This window comes from Synchiropus splendidus, chromosome 1, assembly GCF_027744825.2.
Source record: "Synchiropus splendidus isolate RoL2022-P1 chromosome 1, RoL_Sspl_1.0, whole genome shotgun sequence".
In the NCBI taxonomy this organism is placed as follows: Eukaryota; Metazoa; Chordata; class Actinopteri; order Syngnathiformes; family Callionymidae; genus Synchiropus; species Synchiropus splendidus.
In genome coordinates, this window is record NC_071334.1 from 18541251 (window position 1) to 18559345 (window position 18095).

At 44.7% G+C, this 18095-nt stretch overlaps 1 protein-coding gene across 8 annotated transcripts in view; it reads right to left on the minus strand.

Moving 5' to 3' along the window:
- Positions 1–292: 292 nt before the first annotated feature.
- Positions 293–18095, minus strand: part of dab1a (DAB adaptor protein 1a) — a 78914-nt gene continuing 61111 nt past the window's right edge. For 3 of the 8 annotated variants that reach the window (XM_053878192.1, XM_053878159.1, XM_053878170.1), the window contains 8 exons: positions 12274–12450; positions 10547–10609; positions 10366–10462; positions 9299–9699; positions 8789–8984; positions 8571–8719; positions 6146–6242; positions 293–2836 (listed from right to left, as the gene is read on the minus strand). In XM_053878192.1, the coding sequence (XP_053734167.1) occupies positions 6162–6242; positions 8571–8719; positions 8789–8984; positions 9299–9699; positions 10366–10462; positions 10547–10609; positions 12274–12450 (1164 nt within the window). In that variant the 3' untranslated portion in view covers positions 293–2836; positions 6146–6161. Of the gene's footprint in view, positions 2837–6145; positions 6243–8570; positions 8720–8788; positions 8985–9298; positions 9700–10365; positions 10463–10546; positions 10610–12273; positions 12451–17739; positions 17794–18095 lie in introns of all 8 variants that reach the window. The other 5 variants (XM_053878227.1, XM_053878219.1, XM_053878210.1 and 2 more) reach the window with 3 other exon arrangements.

Sequence of the window (18095 nt, forward strand, 5' to 3'; positions counted from 1 at the left end):
GAATGAACGCTTTGGACTGGCTGTTGTGGCCTGGATGAGAGGAAGCAAGCAAATGTTGGTTTTTATAGCCGCTAACAAAACTCACGGCAGCTCCAATTAGAGTCCACCAGTGAGCGCAATTTGACAGGCCATTAAAAGTGTGTTAAATTACGACAAAATACTGTGGCACTCGCTGGTACCCATTAACTCCAGATGCACTGGGGGTCACCCCTGCCCGGCACACACCATTAAGTTCTCAGTGCACGACAACACGCACACACACACAAACACACAAGATATTAGTCATTTTGGATGTGTTTATTTGTAACAGTAATACATGGTGGAATCAACGGAACAAAAGAAATCGTCTAAAAACTCACTGTAGATTTTAAAAATAATGGGTCAATTTTACATTAAGAAACTCCTTAGCTGAGGTAAAGTTAAAATAGAAATGTTATGTACTCAAACAGTTTCCCTTTAAAAAAAACAAAACAAGAAAAAAACAAAACAAAGACCTTCCTCTAAGTGTGACTTCTCACGGTTAATGCTTGTCCTACATGGTGAGTTGGAGGACTCTGGCCATAAAATAGGGAATCACTGGGGTCACGGTAGATGATGCACTACAGTTGTTGGCACCTGACGGAGAGACACTGAAGTTCTGACACAATCATCTGAGGTGACTTTGGAAAGAGAGACGCTTGACTTGAGATGGAGGAAGGAACTTGATCGGACTTCAGCAGAAAATGAGACATCAAACCAGAGTAAACTAAACATGTTTTTTGTCTGCAGAGTTTACTGGTGGTACACATCACCACTTGCACATTTTGATGAGACAAGAAGAAAATCGGAGTCAGTGAGTCTATTATTTATAAGAATTTCCTAAAATATTCCCATGATTTGTTTTTGAAAATAGGTTTGAAGAATCTGGTATCAGTGAATAAGGCTTTCTTCATGAATGAAAAAAAAAAACAAGAGGCCATCACTGCTTGTCGACTGCCTCTCATGATAACATCAAAATTGGAACCCTTTGATATTCTGCTTCAGCTTTTCCTCTTTATGCTTTAAACATTTTTTGCGGAACAGCATGGTTGTGAACAAGGCCCTGATAAAAAGTACCAGCAATACTTCCCACCAATTACTAAAAATCCAATAATACACGACAATTCGAGTTCTTCCACCAGTAGTCTTTATCAGAGGTTTGAATCAAATGAGTTTGGAGACAAAACAAGGTCAGAGCATCTGAGTGTGGTCGTTCCTGCATGTGTATTAACTCCATTATTAAATTCCTCAACAACAATGGTGACAAGATGTTGTAGCTGGAGAAGTTTCGGGTCATGAATCTCATTGAACACTTGATGCTGTGATGCTGACCAATTTAAGAGACCAAAGTGGTGACCCTCAGTGAGAGGGAGTAGGTCAACACTGGTTCCTCCAGCTCTTCCTGGGAAGTACCAAGGCGTCTCCAGAGCAACTGAGATTCACGATCGTTCTGCTGAGACCTCCTTCCACGGCGATGTTGAGGGGACATTCTAACATGAAAATCTGCCGCCTTAACTGGCTTCTCTCACTTGGGAGCTTAATACTTGAAGTCCCCCAGAGACAGCCTCAAGAAATGAGATCCCTCTTGCTCATCTGTCCACAAGAATGATGACCATCATCATCATTCAGCCGAGAGCACCACCGGAAACTGTTTCAACTATTGCTGACTAGGATGAATGCATGGATGAAAAACAAACCGAGTGAATGGAAAATGTTTTGACTGGGCTCCGCTCAAAACATAGATGTTTCTGTGGAATAAAGCGAGATAGAAACTGAAGACAGAAGACCTGCGATGAAGACAAAGACCAACAACGTTCATGCACGAGAAGAAACAGATGACAGTTGGAGGAGACAAACGGAGGAGGAAACACGGATGTGGCTATTGCTTGGGTTCATGTCGAGAGTTTGCATAACTGAAGCAAAGTTCCTATTTTATGGCACAGAGGTCCAGTGGACAAACTGCTAGTTGTTATCTTTATTTACAAAATGATTGGCAAACCATCGACCAGATGCCTTAAAGCCTGGACAGCTGACCCCAGAGGCTCGATTGAGTTAGAAAATAAAAATTACATTGTTTTTTTTTCTCATTTTGTTCTCGTCGAAATCAGTATTGTACAAAAGCTATTGAGAATGAAGAGTTCGATCACTCAATCCTGCGTCCTGCTCCGGGTCTTTTGTTTGTCCGGTCCTCATAAGTCTGCAAGCAAGGAGAGACTTATGGCAACTGTAGTAGGGAATGTGTGTGGCGAAGGTACGTGTGTGTGTGTGTGTGTGTGTGTGTGAGGAGCTCCAAGAGAGTCTGATTCTGCATAGTATTCCAGCAGACACTCACGAGAATGAACCAATCAACAATCCCAGCAGAACCTGACACAAGTCTGGCTCCAGGTGCTGGATCCCGTCGGCTCTGTCCATCGAGCGCGTATATGAGTGTGTGGGTGTCAAAGACGAGGAGGCACTGCTTGATTCAGTCCCTACTTGGCAGCACAGTCTTTGGCCGGACTCACGAGGCAGAGAAGCAGCGCAGAGAGAAGGAGGGAGGTAGAGGGAGACAGGAGGAGGTGCAGCTCTATAAGGCTGGAAGAGAGGAGGGGCACAAGTGGAGGGAGCTCTGGATCCGTTTTGGTGACTGACATCCCTCCTGACCAAAGAGTTTGATCCTCTGTCGAGAAGAAGCACGGGAGGATGTGGCGGAGGGTTCGGCACAAACAGACACACACAGGCGGCGAGGGAAGGGGGATCTCCTCCAGGTCTCTCAGTGCTGGCCGGACCTCTATTTCTTCCCTTTGTTGATCTTGGCGTACAGTGGGTCCTTCTCCTTCTGCAAACAAAAACAACTGAATCAATTCGTCACTCTAGATTCGGACACAGGGGCCAGGAGGGCCGACACCGGAGGAGCTCGATCGTTGCGTTATTTCATGTTGTCTAACTCCCACACAAAGATAGTCGCGCACTGAAGGGAACGTGGTGCATTCAGTGACTAACTTGGTGTTTTACGGTGGCCAACATGATATGTTTCCTGTCGTACTGCACAGAGATACTAAGAACAAACGGACCCTGAAAACACACTGGGGTCCGCTCTGATAATCTCCATGAGGAAGAAAAGGCTCCTCGATCGACCTTTGTGAGGATAAATTCTCCTCCACTGATGTAGATAAAACCGACACATTGTGTCAATCGTGACAGTGACATGATAAAATCCATGACTCATTTCCGTCGTTGCGCAATTCTCCATCGTTCAAGTCGTCAGATGAGACAAACCTACAAATGCGACGCTTCTCATTTTCACCAGCAGGTGGCAGTAGCAAACTACTCTATTCACCAGGAGTCGGTCAATTCAGTCTTCAATTTTGAAGCCATCACCACAGCATTACAAACATGAAATACACAGAAAGAGGCAGCATTTCTCACCCCTTGTTTTAGTTGAAAAGAGATACTTAAAGATTATTATTACTGCTGCAGCCCCAGGACATAAACGCTGATCAAGTCAACCACCTTGCGCCTGTATTTACAAACTCCCATCAATGTTAAAATGCCACTGATATTTCTATTTTAATAACAGTGTTGGCGTGAGCAAGCTCAATAGGGCAGACCTTTCAAGTGGCATGACTTATCGTGATTTATCCAGACCAGCCATGGAAGGTCCCAGTGAGACTCAGAGGTGGTGCCAGCCCTCACCGGGCTGCGAGCCTGAGACTGACAGCCGCAGCACATGCACACTGCGTTGGCTCCGCCATGTGAGCGGCAGCCCTGCGGTGTCACTCTGCATCATTTGACCAGCAACGCTCCATCAACCCAGCTCAGAGGCGGAGAACAGACTGAGTAATGTGCTGGTTCAACGCCAGCCTCCGGACAGATGTTTCCTATTGGATCCATGAATATGGCCGTGCATGGTGTGTGTGTTAGGTCCAAAACAGGAGCGGTAATGTGAAATTGTTCAGTGCACCACAGGAGCTGGAGCTGGAGTCGAAGCTATCCCAAAAGTGATTTTATATCGCAACACTGATTTCTACGTCTTATGATTTGCTCACTCTTGTATTTTGTGCTACGCAGACAACACTGTAGTAGCTAAATCTAAAAGCTACTGACCACTGCAGGTCAGCAGAGTTGAAGCAACCTGCAGCAGGCTATAATGTTTTCCCGACCATTTTTGCCTTTTGTCGTTTCAGGTTCTGAAAGCCAAGGCTTGAGAGCAGGTGGTGAGTGTTTGGAATGAAAACATTTCCGTCGGTCAAAGCCGGACTCACGGTCACAAACATATTTCTGGCTCCATCAGACCCCAGGTGGTCCGGGTATCGATCACAGGTAAGTCCGTCTGGGGACTGATTGGTCCACGCTGTGTGTGTCTGAAGCCGCGGTTATTGAGCGAGCAAACACCATATGGGTGCGACGTCAATGGACCACAACCAAAGCAGTCCAAAGACAACTGAGAGACTCCCTCGCCTGCAGCCAAACCAGTCAATCCAGAGCCAGATTCTTCTCTCTGTCGTCCCTCCACCCCCCCGCCAGTATCCACCTGCTGCCCTGCAGCTTTCACACTCTGAATACCAGGATGGCAGCCATCGTGGGAGCGGCGCTGCCCCTCTTCGTCTCCTGGAGCGAGGGAGGGCTGAAGGCTCCTTGGGTTTTAATTACTGCCAATTATGTCGGGGTAGTCATTAATCTTGGCACCCCAGTATTAGCCGATGAAAACAAACCCACTGCATGTGGCTGCTGCCAGTGCCAGCAGCGATCATGAGGAGGCCACAGTAGGGGAGTATGTGGGTGAGGACACCGGGCAAGGAGGGCGGGATCAAACAGCCTCTGCTGCTTTTGTGTGTACATGTGATGCTGTTCACGTCAAATGAAAACTCCATCCTATGAAATGGAGTCCATGTGATCAAGTGTAAGGTCTCACCTAGCTCGCTTATAGTTTCAGACTTTTCTGAATATTTTTCTTGAATACTTTGACACCATTCTTTCTATGACATGACAGTTCTTATTGCTGATGTTGTAGCTGTTTCCTTCCCTTCTCCCCTCCTCTTGTTCCTTGGAACATCGAGCTTTGCTTCGAATTTGCTTTGTAAGATTCTCTTAAACTTCTTGGCAATAAATACATCAAGGAGCTAAAACTGTTGCACTGAACGCATTACTTATCTTCTCTGCAAATGGGCATCACACTTTGGTTGAAGGCTTTTCCTCCTGACATGACTGCGCTCCACCGTCCGTTGAGATAGACGGCCTGAATGTGGGGAGGCGGAGCTAAGCTAAAGGTTTGTGTTTGTCACACTTCAAGAGGTCAGTTCTATCAACGTTACCCTGAAGGATGAAGATGGTAAGTTTGCGTGCACTCATTGGTTCCAAGACTATGGAGAATTTTGTGCTGGAGGTTGAGCCATGGGATGCAGGAGTAGATAGACATGCTGTTTGGCAACTTCAGAAGATGCAAAGATACATGCTCTTGATGATATGCATCAAAATTCTTCTTCTTTTCCCTCAATATAGACAGTTTTTGAACAGTTTGTAAATCGCCCTCCCATTTGTGTTTGTGGATGAATCAGATTAACTGGACATCTTATAGATTAATAAACAGATGTGTTCGTTGTAATGTGTATTTTAAAATGTAACTTGGCTGAACATCATCACCCGCTTAAAAGGAAACTTCCAAAGTTGTGTCCACTGAAGCGTGTGCGCCGCCACGTCTTCCTCTGGAGAGACGCTGCTTGTCATTATGAGTTAAATCCTCATCCTATAAGAGCCACTGAGTCACAGCAATCATTCATAATGCATCAAATGACAGCAGCCATCATGTTTATATTAAACTAAACATCCCAGATCAGCATACTGCCGACCTCGGCAGAATCCCATGAGAAGCGCTGTTCATTGAAGCGAACCGGTTCTGATTGGCTGTCACACACTATCGCCACTCGCAGGGAGACGTGTCCCAGTCAGGGTGAGGGGGCGCCACATGGGCATGAGCAGGACACACAGGTGGGGCAATGTGCATGAACATTTGTTGGTCTTCAGTGCAAAAATAATGACCATCACACAGGTATGGAATGTGCAGTGATACACATGAGACTCCACAGAAGAAACAGAGTAGGTCAACAGCAGGTGGAAGAAAGAGAGGAAAGGGGGAGCAGATACATACCCCGCCCTGCTGCATTCTAGCTCCCAGCCTCGGGACTGGCCTGGTCTGGGCTGGGCTCCGCTGCCTCACTGGGGCAGGGAGAACCAGACACACAAGCCTGGAGAGGAAAAGGAACAGGAGGAGGAAGAGAAGGGCGTAAGAAGACAAGAATACAGGACAGCAAAGGGAAGAAGAAGGTAGAAGTAATACATCAGAAGAAGTCACATGTTCAGTGTTGTAGCGCCGCACCAGCTTTGTGTGCTATTGTGTGTATCAATATAGAGGAATCACTAACGTAGTAATGTAGTAGACATTCAGTTAAACAACTCATGGTTTGTCCACCTCCAGCTTTGTAGGAAGAGCTACACAGGGAGGTCACAGCAGTCACATCACCGTAACAGCTGTGACAGGACAGAAGGACAGAAGAAAAAGTGGTCAATTTTACTAAATTTTGTGACTATAGTGTCAAAAAATTGAGATATCACCATTGTGATTTATGTTTCAAATATGTTGTTTCATTATAATCTTTAAATAAAGATTCTAATTTTCATAAAGATAACCATTTTGTCAAGGTTTATTTTGGACTTAAGAACTTAAGAAGAAATATTAGATTAGATTAGAACATTAGATTCTTTTACATTTTTAAGCAACATTTAACGCAATATTTCAGGATAACTATTACTTGCTATGGGGAAGGGAAACGGGCAGCTAAAATAGAAATATAAAAAAAAAACACCTTCAGATTCATTTCTTTGGAATTCTAATGGCTATGAATGATTTCAAAAATAAATAAATACTTAAAAATAAAAAAGGACAAGTTCTCTGTAGTTTAGATCTGACTTCATGAAGGCTGCATACATGGGGCGAAAGGCCTCACTTCGCCAACGCCTGTATGTTTCCATGCGGCACTGAAAAGGCAATTAAGTGGGACAGAAAAGACATCGGCAGCCTCGATGATCACAGACACACCAACATGAGAACACTCAGTCACACTGCACTACCATGGAACTCTCCATGGACTTTGCTTCCATTGATCGCTAGCTTTTTTCCTCCTCTCACAATTTCGCTTTTCACACCTCAGAGAACTCACAAAGCGTTATTTCCATCTTTCCTGTCGTAACCTTTTCACTGCTCTGCTGCTGTCACTTCGGCAAGTTGTGCAAAGCTTATGTTTTTTTAAGCCCGGTGACATTTTCGGTAAAGTCCTTTACACATAAATATCTTTTTTTTTTTTCAATAATAGCAGGGCTGGAGGCATAAAAACAACGTTTCACGCCTGGAGAAGAGTGGGAGAGGAAAGCAAGTTGAGAGACAGAGGGTGAGAGACGGACTGAAAAGGGCAGAGGGGTGTTTTTTTTCTTTTTCTGGAAGGTCGGTGGAAGGACTTTGGTCAACAGGGTATCTGATGTCGCTCAAATGAAGAGCTCACTTATTTACGTGTCAGTGAAGACAAAGCCATGCTGTTAGAAGCTGCTTTCCATTGGCAGTCAATTTGTTTTGAGATTCATTTTTTCTTTAATTCTGTCAAATGAAGCGACATACAATGAGACAGGAGGAGTCTGCTGTCTCTTAGTTATCAAGAAACAATATTTAAATTAATAAATAGTCAACAGTTGTCAGATGTTCCTTCTCCCCAGCAGCAACATCGTTTTTTCAAAAGTCGTTGTTCATTATTTTGACCTTTACACTTTTAATCACAAATGTAATCTTTAAGGTTGATGCATTTTAGGATCTCCAGCTACTTTTATCTGACAATGGACACCCTGGAAAGGTTGACAGACATTAGTGTAATGGCACATTTATTTAACAATCCTGTTTTTCCATAGAAAACTATTATGACGCAAATGTATCATAGAGAAACACAACATTGTGACGTCATTTACGTTTTCCAAAAGGAATTTTGGAAATGAGTCCTTAACATTGTTTCCATTTTGAATTATCGTCATGAATGGACTGATTTCTGAAGCATCTGGAAGCAAAACCAGAAGGGAGGAGTCAGTAAATCAAATTATACTGACGTCCTGCAGTGGACTCACTGTGGACTGGTCGCAGCATGACTTTCCATTTCACAGCTGGGTTTGACTCATTGGATTCCTAGAGCAGTCCATTACATTACGGGACATTTTTGAGGACCCTCTGGGTCACACGCCCGAGAAATCTCTTCACTGTGTCATCACTCACGTTGGTTCTGCTTGTCCAAAATAAATGTTAATTTCCACCGCCAGAAAAATTGAGCGACTCATCTTCTTCTGTCTCAGCTGTCGACACAGCAGCACTGATGTATGGACGCTTACGCGCTGATATTAATAACAACTTAATGACGTTTCTGACGATTGCAGCAGATAATTTAACGCTGCGTTGCTCATGAGCTCACACTCGCACTCGCACACTTTGTTAGGAGACAGTATCGGACAGTGTCACAGCATTGATCCCTGCCAACACTTACAGCATCTTCCTCCCCGCTGCGACTCGGGCTGCCCTCCGCCTCTCCGAACGAGTCGTCTGTCGGGGGATCTGTGGCGTCGGTGGGTGGGTCACTGACGTGCGAGGCAGAGGACTTGGAGGGCGAGCTCTGTCGAGGAGCCGGGGTGGGTGCTGGGCAAAGAAAGAGGTGAATTTACCCTGTAAGCCAGCTGAAAGTGTGTCAAAGCAGCAGACTCTTACGGGAGTTTGTGGACGGCGTCGTGGACGTTACAGGAGTCAGGTTCATTTGGGAGATGTCAAAATCATCACAGTCATCCGTGTCCTGGGCCGTGCCCACCCGGTTGAAGTACGAGCTGAACGCATCTGACGTGCCCGCTAAACTTGGTTGCTCACTCTTCTTCGATGGCATCGCCGGAGGCTTCGCTAGCTGAAAGTCCTGAGGCAGAAAAAAGTACATCAGAACTGGTCCACCTTCTTTTCCAACTGTTGCGCTCCTGGAACTACTGAGTTGCTGGTTTTAACATTTAACGTAATTTGACACGACATTCGTGACCGACAAACCAATAACTGCACAAAGATGACTAGGATGATAAAAAATAATGAGTCAATAAAACGACTGAAAAAAAGGACATGCCAGGTCCAAATGTGTCCTGCTGCTCAGATCATAGAACATCACATTTCTTATGAAGAATCCTGAAGCCATCCTGTTGGAACTCTATGTACACAGTGTACTCAAAATCCTGCTCGCACCTTGAACATCTCCTTGCCCATCTGTTTTGCACGATCGCTGTGCTGCGGACTTGACGACGCTGAAGGAGAGGGACCTGCAGCTCCGGCACCTGAATGTGTCTCACCAGCCGGCGTCACCGTTGCCACAGTGGTGAGGGTCTGGAACATGGCGGCTGGCAGGCTGCCCATGGGCTGGGCAGGGAGGTAGGCTGTCGGGGGGAAGGCTCCGGCCGCCATGGCGGCCCACTGCTGCTGGGTCGCTGGGAAAATGTTGGCCTGACCCCAGATGAGCGGCTGACCGCCAGGCAGGACTTGGGCTACCGGACCCAGAGGAGACTGGACCCCAAAGGCCAGTGGTGTTTGAGCTGTGAACGCTTGCTGGGACCAGTGTCCGGGTGGTACCGCTCCCATCGTCACATAACCTGGTGGTGAGTCAGAGCAGATCGATCAGAGAAAGCCCACCTGCGTCTAATGGTCCGGCTACAACATTAAAATCACTCATGAACAGGAGCTTTTTCTATCACACATGCTTGACTTCGCCTCATTTTGTTATTTGCACAAATGGAGCAAGAGAGATTAGAAGAGAAGTGGCTACGCACCAAGGAGTATCTGCAGGTCAAGACTTCGTATAGAAGTATAAGACTTACTTAAGACAAAATATTAGACAAAATCTTTGGGATTCTTTTTGGGCATGTGAATTCAGTCATCCTTTTTAAGCAGGAATGACTACAATAACAATAACAAGGTCCATAGTTGAGGAGACAAAGGAGCCGCACAAAGGAGCCGTTGAGGGGAAGGACTCAGCAGACATGCACATGATGCTCTGCAATACCTTCCTCTGAGCCCGACATCAGCCACAGGTAAATCAGCAGCATCCTGGCAGCAACCTAATGACGCTTTTCATATGCGGCGCACATCCAACGGCACCTATCTTTCCCTCTCTCCCTCATTAAGATTTCATCTCTACTCCTTTCTTCTATTCATTACAACTGTCTGCCCTCTGAATCTTCTGTTTCCTCCGCAGTTTGTTTCCTACTCCCCCCCCCACAGACATGACGTACTGAAGCGGAAAATGAACAAGGTCCTACCTGAGGGCACAGACGCTGGATTGAAGGGAGCAAACAGCTCAGTGGGTGGCTGCAGACCCAGCGATGGGTCGAGGGTGTTTGCAGGAGACGCTGGGGTCTGATAAAGTTGAGCGTGACGGAGTGAGAAAAGAAGCACAGGTTAGCGCCATTGAAATGCTTATGACAAACTTCCGATACTCACAGACGGTGAGGTGATGTCAGGCGGCGTGGACATGTCTCCAAAAATCTCTAACTGGTTTAAATTCTGAGGATCACAGGAGAGACACGCGGGTGTCAGCGGCTCACAGCTGAAACTCAATGAGGATGTTGACATTTCACAACCATGCACCTGAGCATGCAACATCACACTTCCTGTGTGGCTCCTACCTGAGAGCTGAGCATCAACATGGTGACGGGAGAGGGGAGACATGAATCATGAAATGAGATGAGCGTGAAGTCGTACCTACCAAGCACGGTGACTACAGTATGGCAAATATATTGTCTCAACATTAGAGTGCAGGATTCCAGTAGTCACTGTTGAACTGTCTTTATCCTGTTTACCTGACGCCGCAGCACAGCAACATTGTCACCTGCTCAGATAAAGTTGTTTCTCTACTGCGACTCCCCCCTCAGCGGTGCTCCACCACGAGCGTCTTCAACTCATTAACGTTCCGGCATTGTGCGGTTTGCCTCAGAGGGACGAGCTATCAAAGGCAGCCGCTGTTCTCATTTGATCTGAATTTGTTCTGTTTCATAGTTTCTCCCGACGCTATCTCCCGCTTTTTCGCATTAATAATATCTCAAGGCCAGAGCCGAGTGACGGAGACTATTTTTAGTGGTTAAGAGAATATAAGACCGGAATATATGGTCAGAGATTTGCATAAATCACAGATAATTTCTGCAGAGATAACCAATGTTCTAGGAATATCATTCCTGTCTCGCTCGCTCACGTAGGTCACACTTGGACTCAATTTTCTCTTTCTGTAGGGAAATGAATTTGCATAGATTTATTTATGCTCATTGTATGTGAGACACTCTTAATCTTGTAATCATCAAACTTGTCATATATTGTTATACATACTATACACTTCCATGACTAGCTTGCTAAACACTTCCATTAATAAAATACTAGGAATTAACGTGTCACAGATTTATTTATTTATTTTTGTCCTTCTATAGGGGTGCGGTTTGATAAGAAAAAAAGGCAATAAAAGGCAAAATATTTAATATATTACATTTAAAATCTAAATGTAGAGCTCAACTGCCCTATTTTATGATCATTGTCATTTGTTACAGTAATTACATGGGTTTAAAAATGTCACTATTATGTGCCGTAAGCCTGTCATTACCAGTAAGCAAGAGATCAAATAGGGCAAAACACATTGATTTAACACTTCTTGAAAGTCACCCTAAATACCTGCAGTGCTCACTGAAACCACAGCTCAACTCACTTGGGTCAATAAAACTGAGCCATTGTTAATGTTCCTCCAACAGAAGAAACTGCCACTGGCAGAAGTTGGACATTTATAGACGTTCTGTCCAAATGACGTCCAGTGGACTTGATATTCTACACGTGTGCAGAGGGATTACGTTTGTTGCAGACCGTTATGAAAGCTTTAATAATGTGCTGCGAGCAGCTTGTCATGGCGTGCCACCCTCACTCGGACCTCTGACCCGAGCTGATGGAGCGGTTTTCTCCACAAAATAAACGGAGACATTCGTCTGCCAGACTAAATCCACGGAGTGAGCGATGACTCTATGGAGCTGCCATGGCAACACCGACGTCTCTTATTTATAAACGAAAACACCATTGATAAAATATGTGGAGGAGGTAAGGAATCACCGTAGGATAGCGCGCAGCAAGGTCAATGTAAGGTCACTGAAGTTCCGCTCCACACAAACGTGTTGGAAATCAGAATAGCCGCTTACCTGCGGTAAACTGTCCACGCCTAAGTCTATCAGATTCACTGTGGGTGTTTCTTGATGGGGAGTTTGTTGTTGTTGTTGTTGTTGCTGCTGTTGTTGTTGTTGTTGATGATGATGATGATGGTCGTGATGAGAAGGATGATGATGATGATGATGATGAAGGTTGTTTCTATGATCACTCTGAAAGAGCAACCTCAGGATTAGATGACAGATTCACACACACACGATGAATTTCAGATGCACAAAGAGAAGACGGGAAAGCAAAGTAGAAATAAATAAATAAGAGGTTTAACAAAAAAAAAACAAGTTGACAGTTTGTTTGTTGAGAATCTTTGCGAAAACACAGCCAGGATGATCCGATCGATCTGTCACCGATCATGATCGGCCAATTTCAGCGCGATCACTACCTGTCACTGCCGATCACCACAACTGATCATGTGTGACAACCGGCGCTCTGATGAAGCCCCACAGGTTGTGATGCGTCCGCTCCTCCCGACTCGCTGCTCACTAAGCTGCTGTAGAGGATCTTTCAATCTGTGATGTAAAGTTTGCATCCTGCAGCACATGCACGGGAAAATGCTGTGCAGGGAAGTGCCTTAAAATTAAACACGCCATTTGAAGCGCCAGCACTTGACGGAGCACGGAGAGTTTTCCAGGCTGATGAAAGTGAGACCGCCGTTTCCTCAGTAGCAGGCTGTTAGCGCAGCTGACGTTTAGCAACACCTGGTTTGAGCGTGACATGGATTGATAAGAAATAATGATTAATTTCACCCAGCTAGATGACCAGCCTTTCTCAGGTGTCGTTTACGCAGAGACGGAAACGGAAACGACCGGATCCGTCGCTGTTTTGGAGTCAGGTGCAGCGTTCGTTTGCCACCTGAATGTAAAACATTTGTAAACATCTGGAGAGGAAACTTTCATAAATGCAGTGCTCTCTGTCTCGGAGTCCCACTACAGCATGTAAATATTTCACGGCTACACTACAGTCTCTAGAGATTCACCTGGGATGTCTCACATCAAATTAACCGTTTTTCAGTTGTGCTTTTGACAGAATAATTTCTGTATTCAGCAAGGTTTTTCTATTTTTGCCACCTTGAAGAGGTATATAAAACGTGTCTGAATTAAAATGATTTAAAGTCCATTTATTCACATCGTGGACACATCATCATTTTGTTTACAAATTCATTGTCAATCCATGGGATCGGTATCGGTGATCAGCAGCAAAAACCGTGATCGGAGCATCTCCATATCACATCCTCTCACCTGTGGCCAAAATTGACAGGTAGGTTTGTGAGGAGCAATCCAGAACACATTTGTTCCCTAAATGGGGGAGGAGCCTATCCCAGCCGCACAGGGCATGAGGAGAGGTGCCAGCCACACACCACTCACATACACACACACACACACACACACACACACACACACACACACACACACACACACACACACACACACACACACACACACACACACACAGCTAGAGAGAATTGACAGTCATCTCCTGAACCTCTGAATGTTCTGGGCTTGTGCAGTCAACCTCCACACGGAACACAAGGAGACAGGTTCACTCCAAACCAAGGGTTGCCTCAAGCTGAACCCACAGCCAAATTCTGATGACCAATGCAGTAAAACCCTTCAGAACGTAACAAGTTTGCAAAGTCAACCAAAACGAGGAGTTCCACATGAAACATGGTAGAGAGACGCGACGTCTTCAGCCAAATGGATGTCACCAGGACTATTAGTTGATGAGCAGATTGGTCCGGCAGGGCGCAAACACTGGAGAGCAGCTAAGTGGATTGTTTTTCATCTGGATTAAAGTATGAAGTATGGCCCTCATTAGCGCATAATGAAGAACAATAACAGCGCGGCCAATACTAATCAGCCCCTGAATACTCCCCATTTTTCTTCTGCACAACATTCAAATAAAACTCTTCGCCGCTCTTTTTTTTTTTTTGGCACCTTCTATTGAAACTGATTCCATTTGCTAGACTTTGCTTTAGGAAAAAAGAAGCCCTGATAAAGTCACAGTCTCTTTGGTGTTGTTTGTTGTTCTTCTCTCGTGGTGCCAGGCAGCCATCCATGCCCACTCATGGCTGGTACCAGCTCTTTATCTCCATCATTACAGCCACCACCTATCAATTAGCCTTCCCCTGGGACACAGTAATTACCTGCGCACATGTGTTCAGCACACAATGGACGCAGCCCATTTCATTAACGCCACCTCGATGACTGATCACCCCGGTGCACACGGACGCGCACACGTTTGTGGCAACATTACGGCTCTGTCTCGTACGCACTCTCTCAATTAGGTTCAACTTTTGGCGAAATCTGCAGCGCAAGGGCCTTGAATGTCACCTTCAATGTAAAGTGACTGACCGTCCACAGCAGTGGATTTATGACAGGCCACTTTACCGGCTGGATTTAAGGTGATGGAGAGTTTTCCTGTAAAACTGTTCTGACTGAATAGCACCATAAAAACTCTGTCTCCCCCAAAATACCTTACGACAGGCCATGGTCACGTGGAATATGGTGGATTTCAGAACACGAGCTTTAAGAGTTACTTTTTTGAGTACTTTTTTGCCATAGTAGAATTAAGTGTAATGCATACCTATATATATAATCTTTTCTGTTAGAGACAAAAACAATGTTAACAAAGTCAGTCTGTATTGGACCTTGCTCTATATTATTCTTATTAAATTTTATTATTCTGTATCTATTTTTCTTTCTTTTCTGAAATGTTTACAAGGATACAATTTTGTGCAGAGGTGTATTAGGAGGAGTAATTGAGAAGCACTGGTCTACGGCAACATTTGCGACATCAAGGTCAATGACAACTCATTATTTTCTCAATCAATTTAGACCCATTATGCATGCACACACTCACAGCAGGGGAAAGTTACCATTTCACTTCTGTATTTTGGACTGAGGGAGGATTCACCTGAGGGAGGAGTTGGAAGCTAGATTCGATCCCACACCAATGTAAAAAAAATGTTTTTTTTTTCAAGGACACTCACTGATATTGTGATAACAAACTTGTAAGTTTTTAAGTCTTTTTCTTCATGTTAGTTCAACCAGTCATTTGCAGACAGAAATAAGTGGCCAACCACTTGGCTCACAGTAAGGGCTTCAAATCTGTCCTCATCACTACTTATTGCACCAACTGTCTCTTGTTGAGTCATTGAAAACTATGTGACGTTACAATAATGCACCGTGATGCATCAGCCTGCCAGCCTGCTCACTAATGTGTGGCCTTTTGACCAAGTGGACTCACAAAGCACCAAGTATCTGTTGATTCAACACTCTCATGTCCCACAGGGTTGAGAGCTTAGTTGTTTGGAATAGCTTTGAGTGTGTGTGTCTGAGCGAGAGAGAGAGAGAGAGAGACAGATGGAGATGGAGTGCAGGGCTCTGTGTGTTTTATTGATCTGTCATCATTTAGGACGGTGACAGAGTAAATAGCAGGAGACATTGGTTTAGGCAGGAGGTGGCGTTTTGTGTCTGCACTTTCATTTTCATCCACTGTGTGCAGCTTTATGTTGTGCCTTTACACATGTGGCATCTCATTTAATGGCGCGGCCCACTATCATTCGTGCCCTGCCCACGGAACAAACATTCATTTTTTAAAATAATGATAATAATAATAATAATCTAGTTTTTCTGCTGTTTGACAAGCAAACTGTTGTTACCTTGTTGCTGCTTATTTTTAGAAAGTAATATTATACAAAACACATATATAAAAAAGAGGAAGACAATGTTTTTGCAATGTGAACACTTATTTACTATGTGTAAAAATCAAATTTCACTTGCCATGGTCATTATAGACACCTTTGCATTGTATCAGCAAAAATATTTTTCTTTTTATCTCAAATCTGTGTATAACCAGTTTTGCAATTTCAATTGGCATCTTAGGTGCTAATGCAGCCATGAGGCTAACAAAGGTCAACTGCTGACTTTTATTCAAAAAGGAAAAACAATAATAGATGAAAATACTGTATATGGACTGATGCTATGAATGTGAGTTTTATGTTGTTGATCGAATTCCCAACAGCATGTGACTATTATTAAATATGCCTGTATATCTTATTATGTTTTGGAGAACGAACATTACTAGTAAACGAATTTATTTACATTAAAAACAATTGTAAATACGTTTTCCCTTCACCGTGAACGGTTGCTCCGGCCCATAGAGGGCAGCATAGCAGCGTTTTTAAACCTCTAGTGTCTGAATATATTTTGAAATGAAGTCGAATTATCCACAAATTACAATCCGAGCCCTCAGTCAGCAGATAATGTCTAGAATGTCTGCGATCCCTTTATTCAGGCTTATGATCCTCAACTATAAATACACATCATGAGTGACTGGGAGAAGAAAGGAAACGCTTGATTTGCCAAATCTGAGGAAGAATAAAAGACCAGTCCAATTGCTTGAACAACAAGAGAGAAATATTGGATTTGTTCACATTCGGGCACCTGCCAACACGAGGACAAAACCAAAAACAGCATGTGTTGGAAGGCGGGCGAGAGCAGACAGAGTGTGGCAACTGAGAGCGTCTCAACTTAGCATATGGGATCATAAGCAGAGAGGAAACCCCAGTCAACTTCATGTGGAATTCTGCCAGAAGTGCTGTGCTGAAGTGGAGCTTAGTGGTTAAAGGGAGAAAAAAATGCACAACTGCAAGAGCAAATAATGGCTGCACAAGATAGTAGGCGGCTACTCTGGTGAAGACTCCAGCAGATCATATCAAGCAGCATGTTTACGGACAGATAGAGCAGCAGAGTTATAGCCGCCACCGCCCGACAGCGGTCAAGGGCATCTTTTATTATAACCAGCGATAGAGGCAGCCAATAACTGGCTCTCACCGATAAGCCACGCACAGTCCACACACACAATATGTGCTATAGATTTCCAATTCAGCTGATGCAAAAACCAGTCCTGAGTTATGAATACATGAAGTCATGCACATTCAAACTCAGACATTCACTGGATGGAGGAGATGGTGGTAAGAAGATGTAGATCCCCCCGCGATCAGGAAATGTTCTCATGCAGGTGTGTGTCTGTCAGTGTGCGTACGTATGCAGACATATATGCATATATACATATATGTGGAGGAGAGCCGACCATGCTGGCCACGCTTCCATGCTCGTTTATCATTAATGCAAACACATTGACAAACACAGTTCTCGGGCGCCTGGTCAGCCATTCAGAGCGCGACGTTCCATCACAGCAACAGCACAAGTTCAGGAATAGTACGGCACACTGCACAATAACAGCACTGGGTCCCAGCAAACCTCTCAGTCAAAAATGACAGACGCACTGGGTCAAAGCAATAAGAAAGAGCTTCGCTGGGAGGAGGGACTCTCCATTGGATCGGCAAAAGTGTGAGAAACTGAGAGGTTTGGCTGAGCCGGGGAGGCAGGCAGCGGGGCATACTGGGGGGGGGGGGGCACAGCAAACACATTGTCACTCACTGGGTGGCGCTTTGGGACATCATACACCCCTTCCTTCTGTTGACTGGTGGGAACCTACACAATCGAGCCAAAATGCCTGTTACTTCTGCGTCCATCAAACATTAGCGCAGCCAAGACTCCATCAATCTCTAGCTTCTTGGTGTGTTTTGTGTGTGCGTGAACAGTGACAATCAGAATTAAAATCTGTGGAGTGAGAACTCATCTACTTGGCTAATCAGAAGACTATCAGCCTCAGGGTGATGGTCTCGCTTTCTCTCTAATAAAGGATGGATAAGGCTTCTTATCGCAGCCGCAGATGTGTAATAACTCAAGACTGTCACACACGTGGAGACATGTAATATTTCTGTGTCACACAT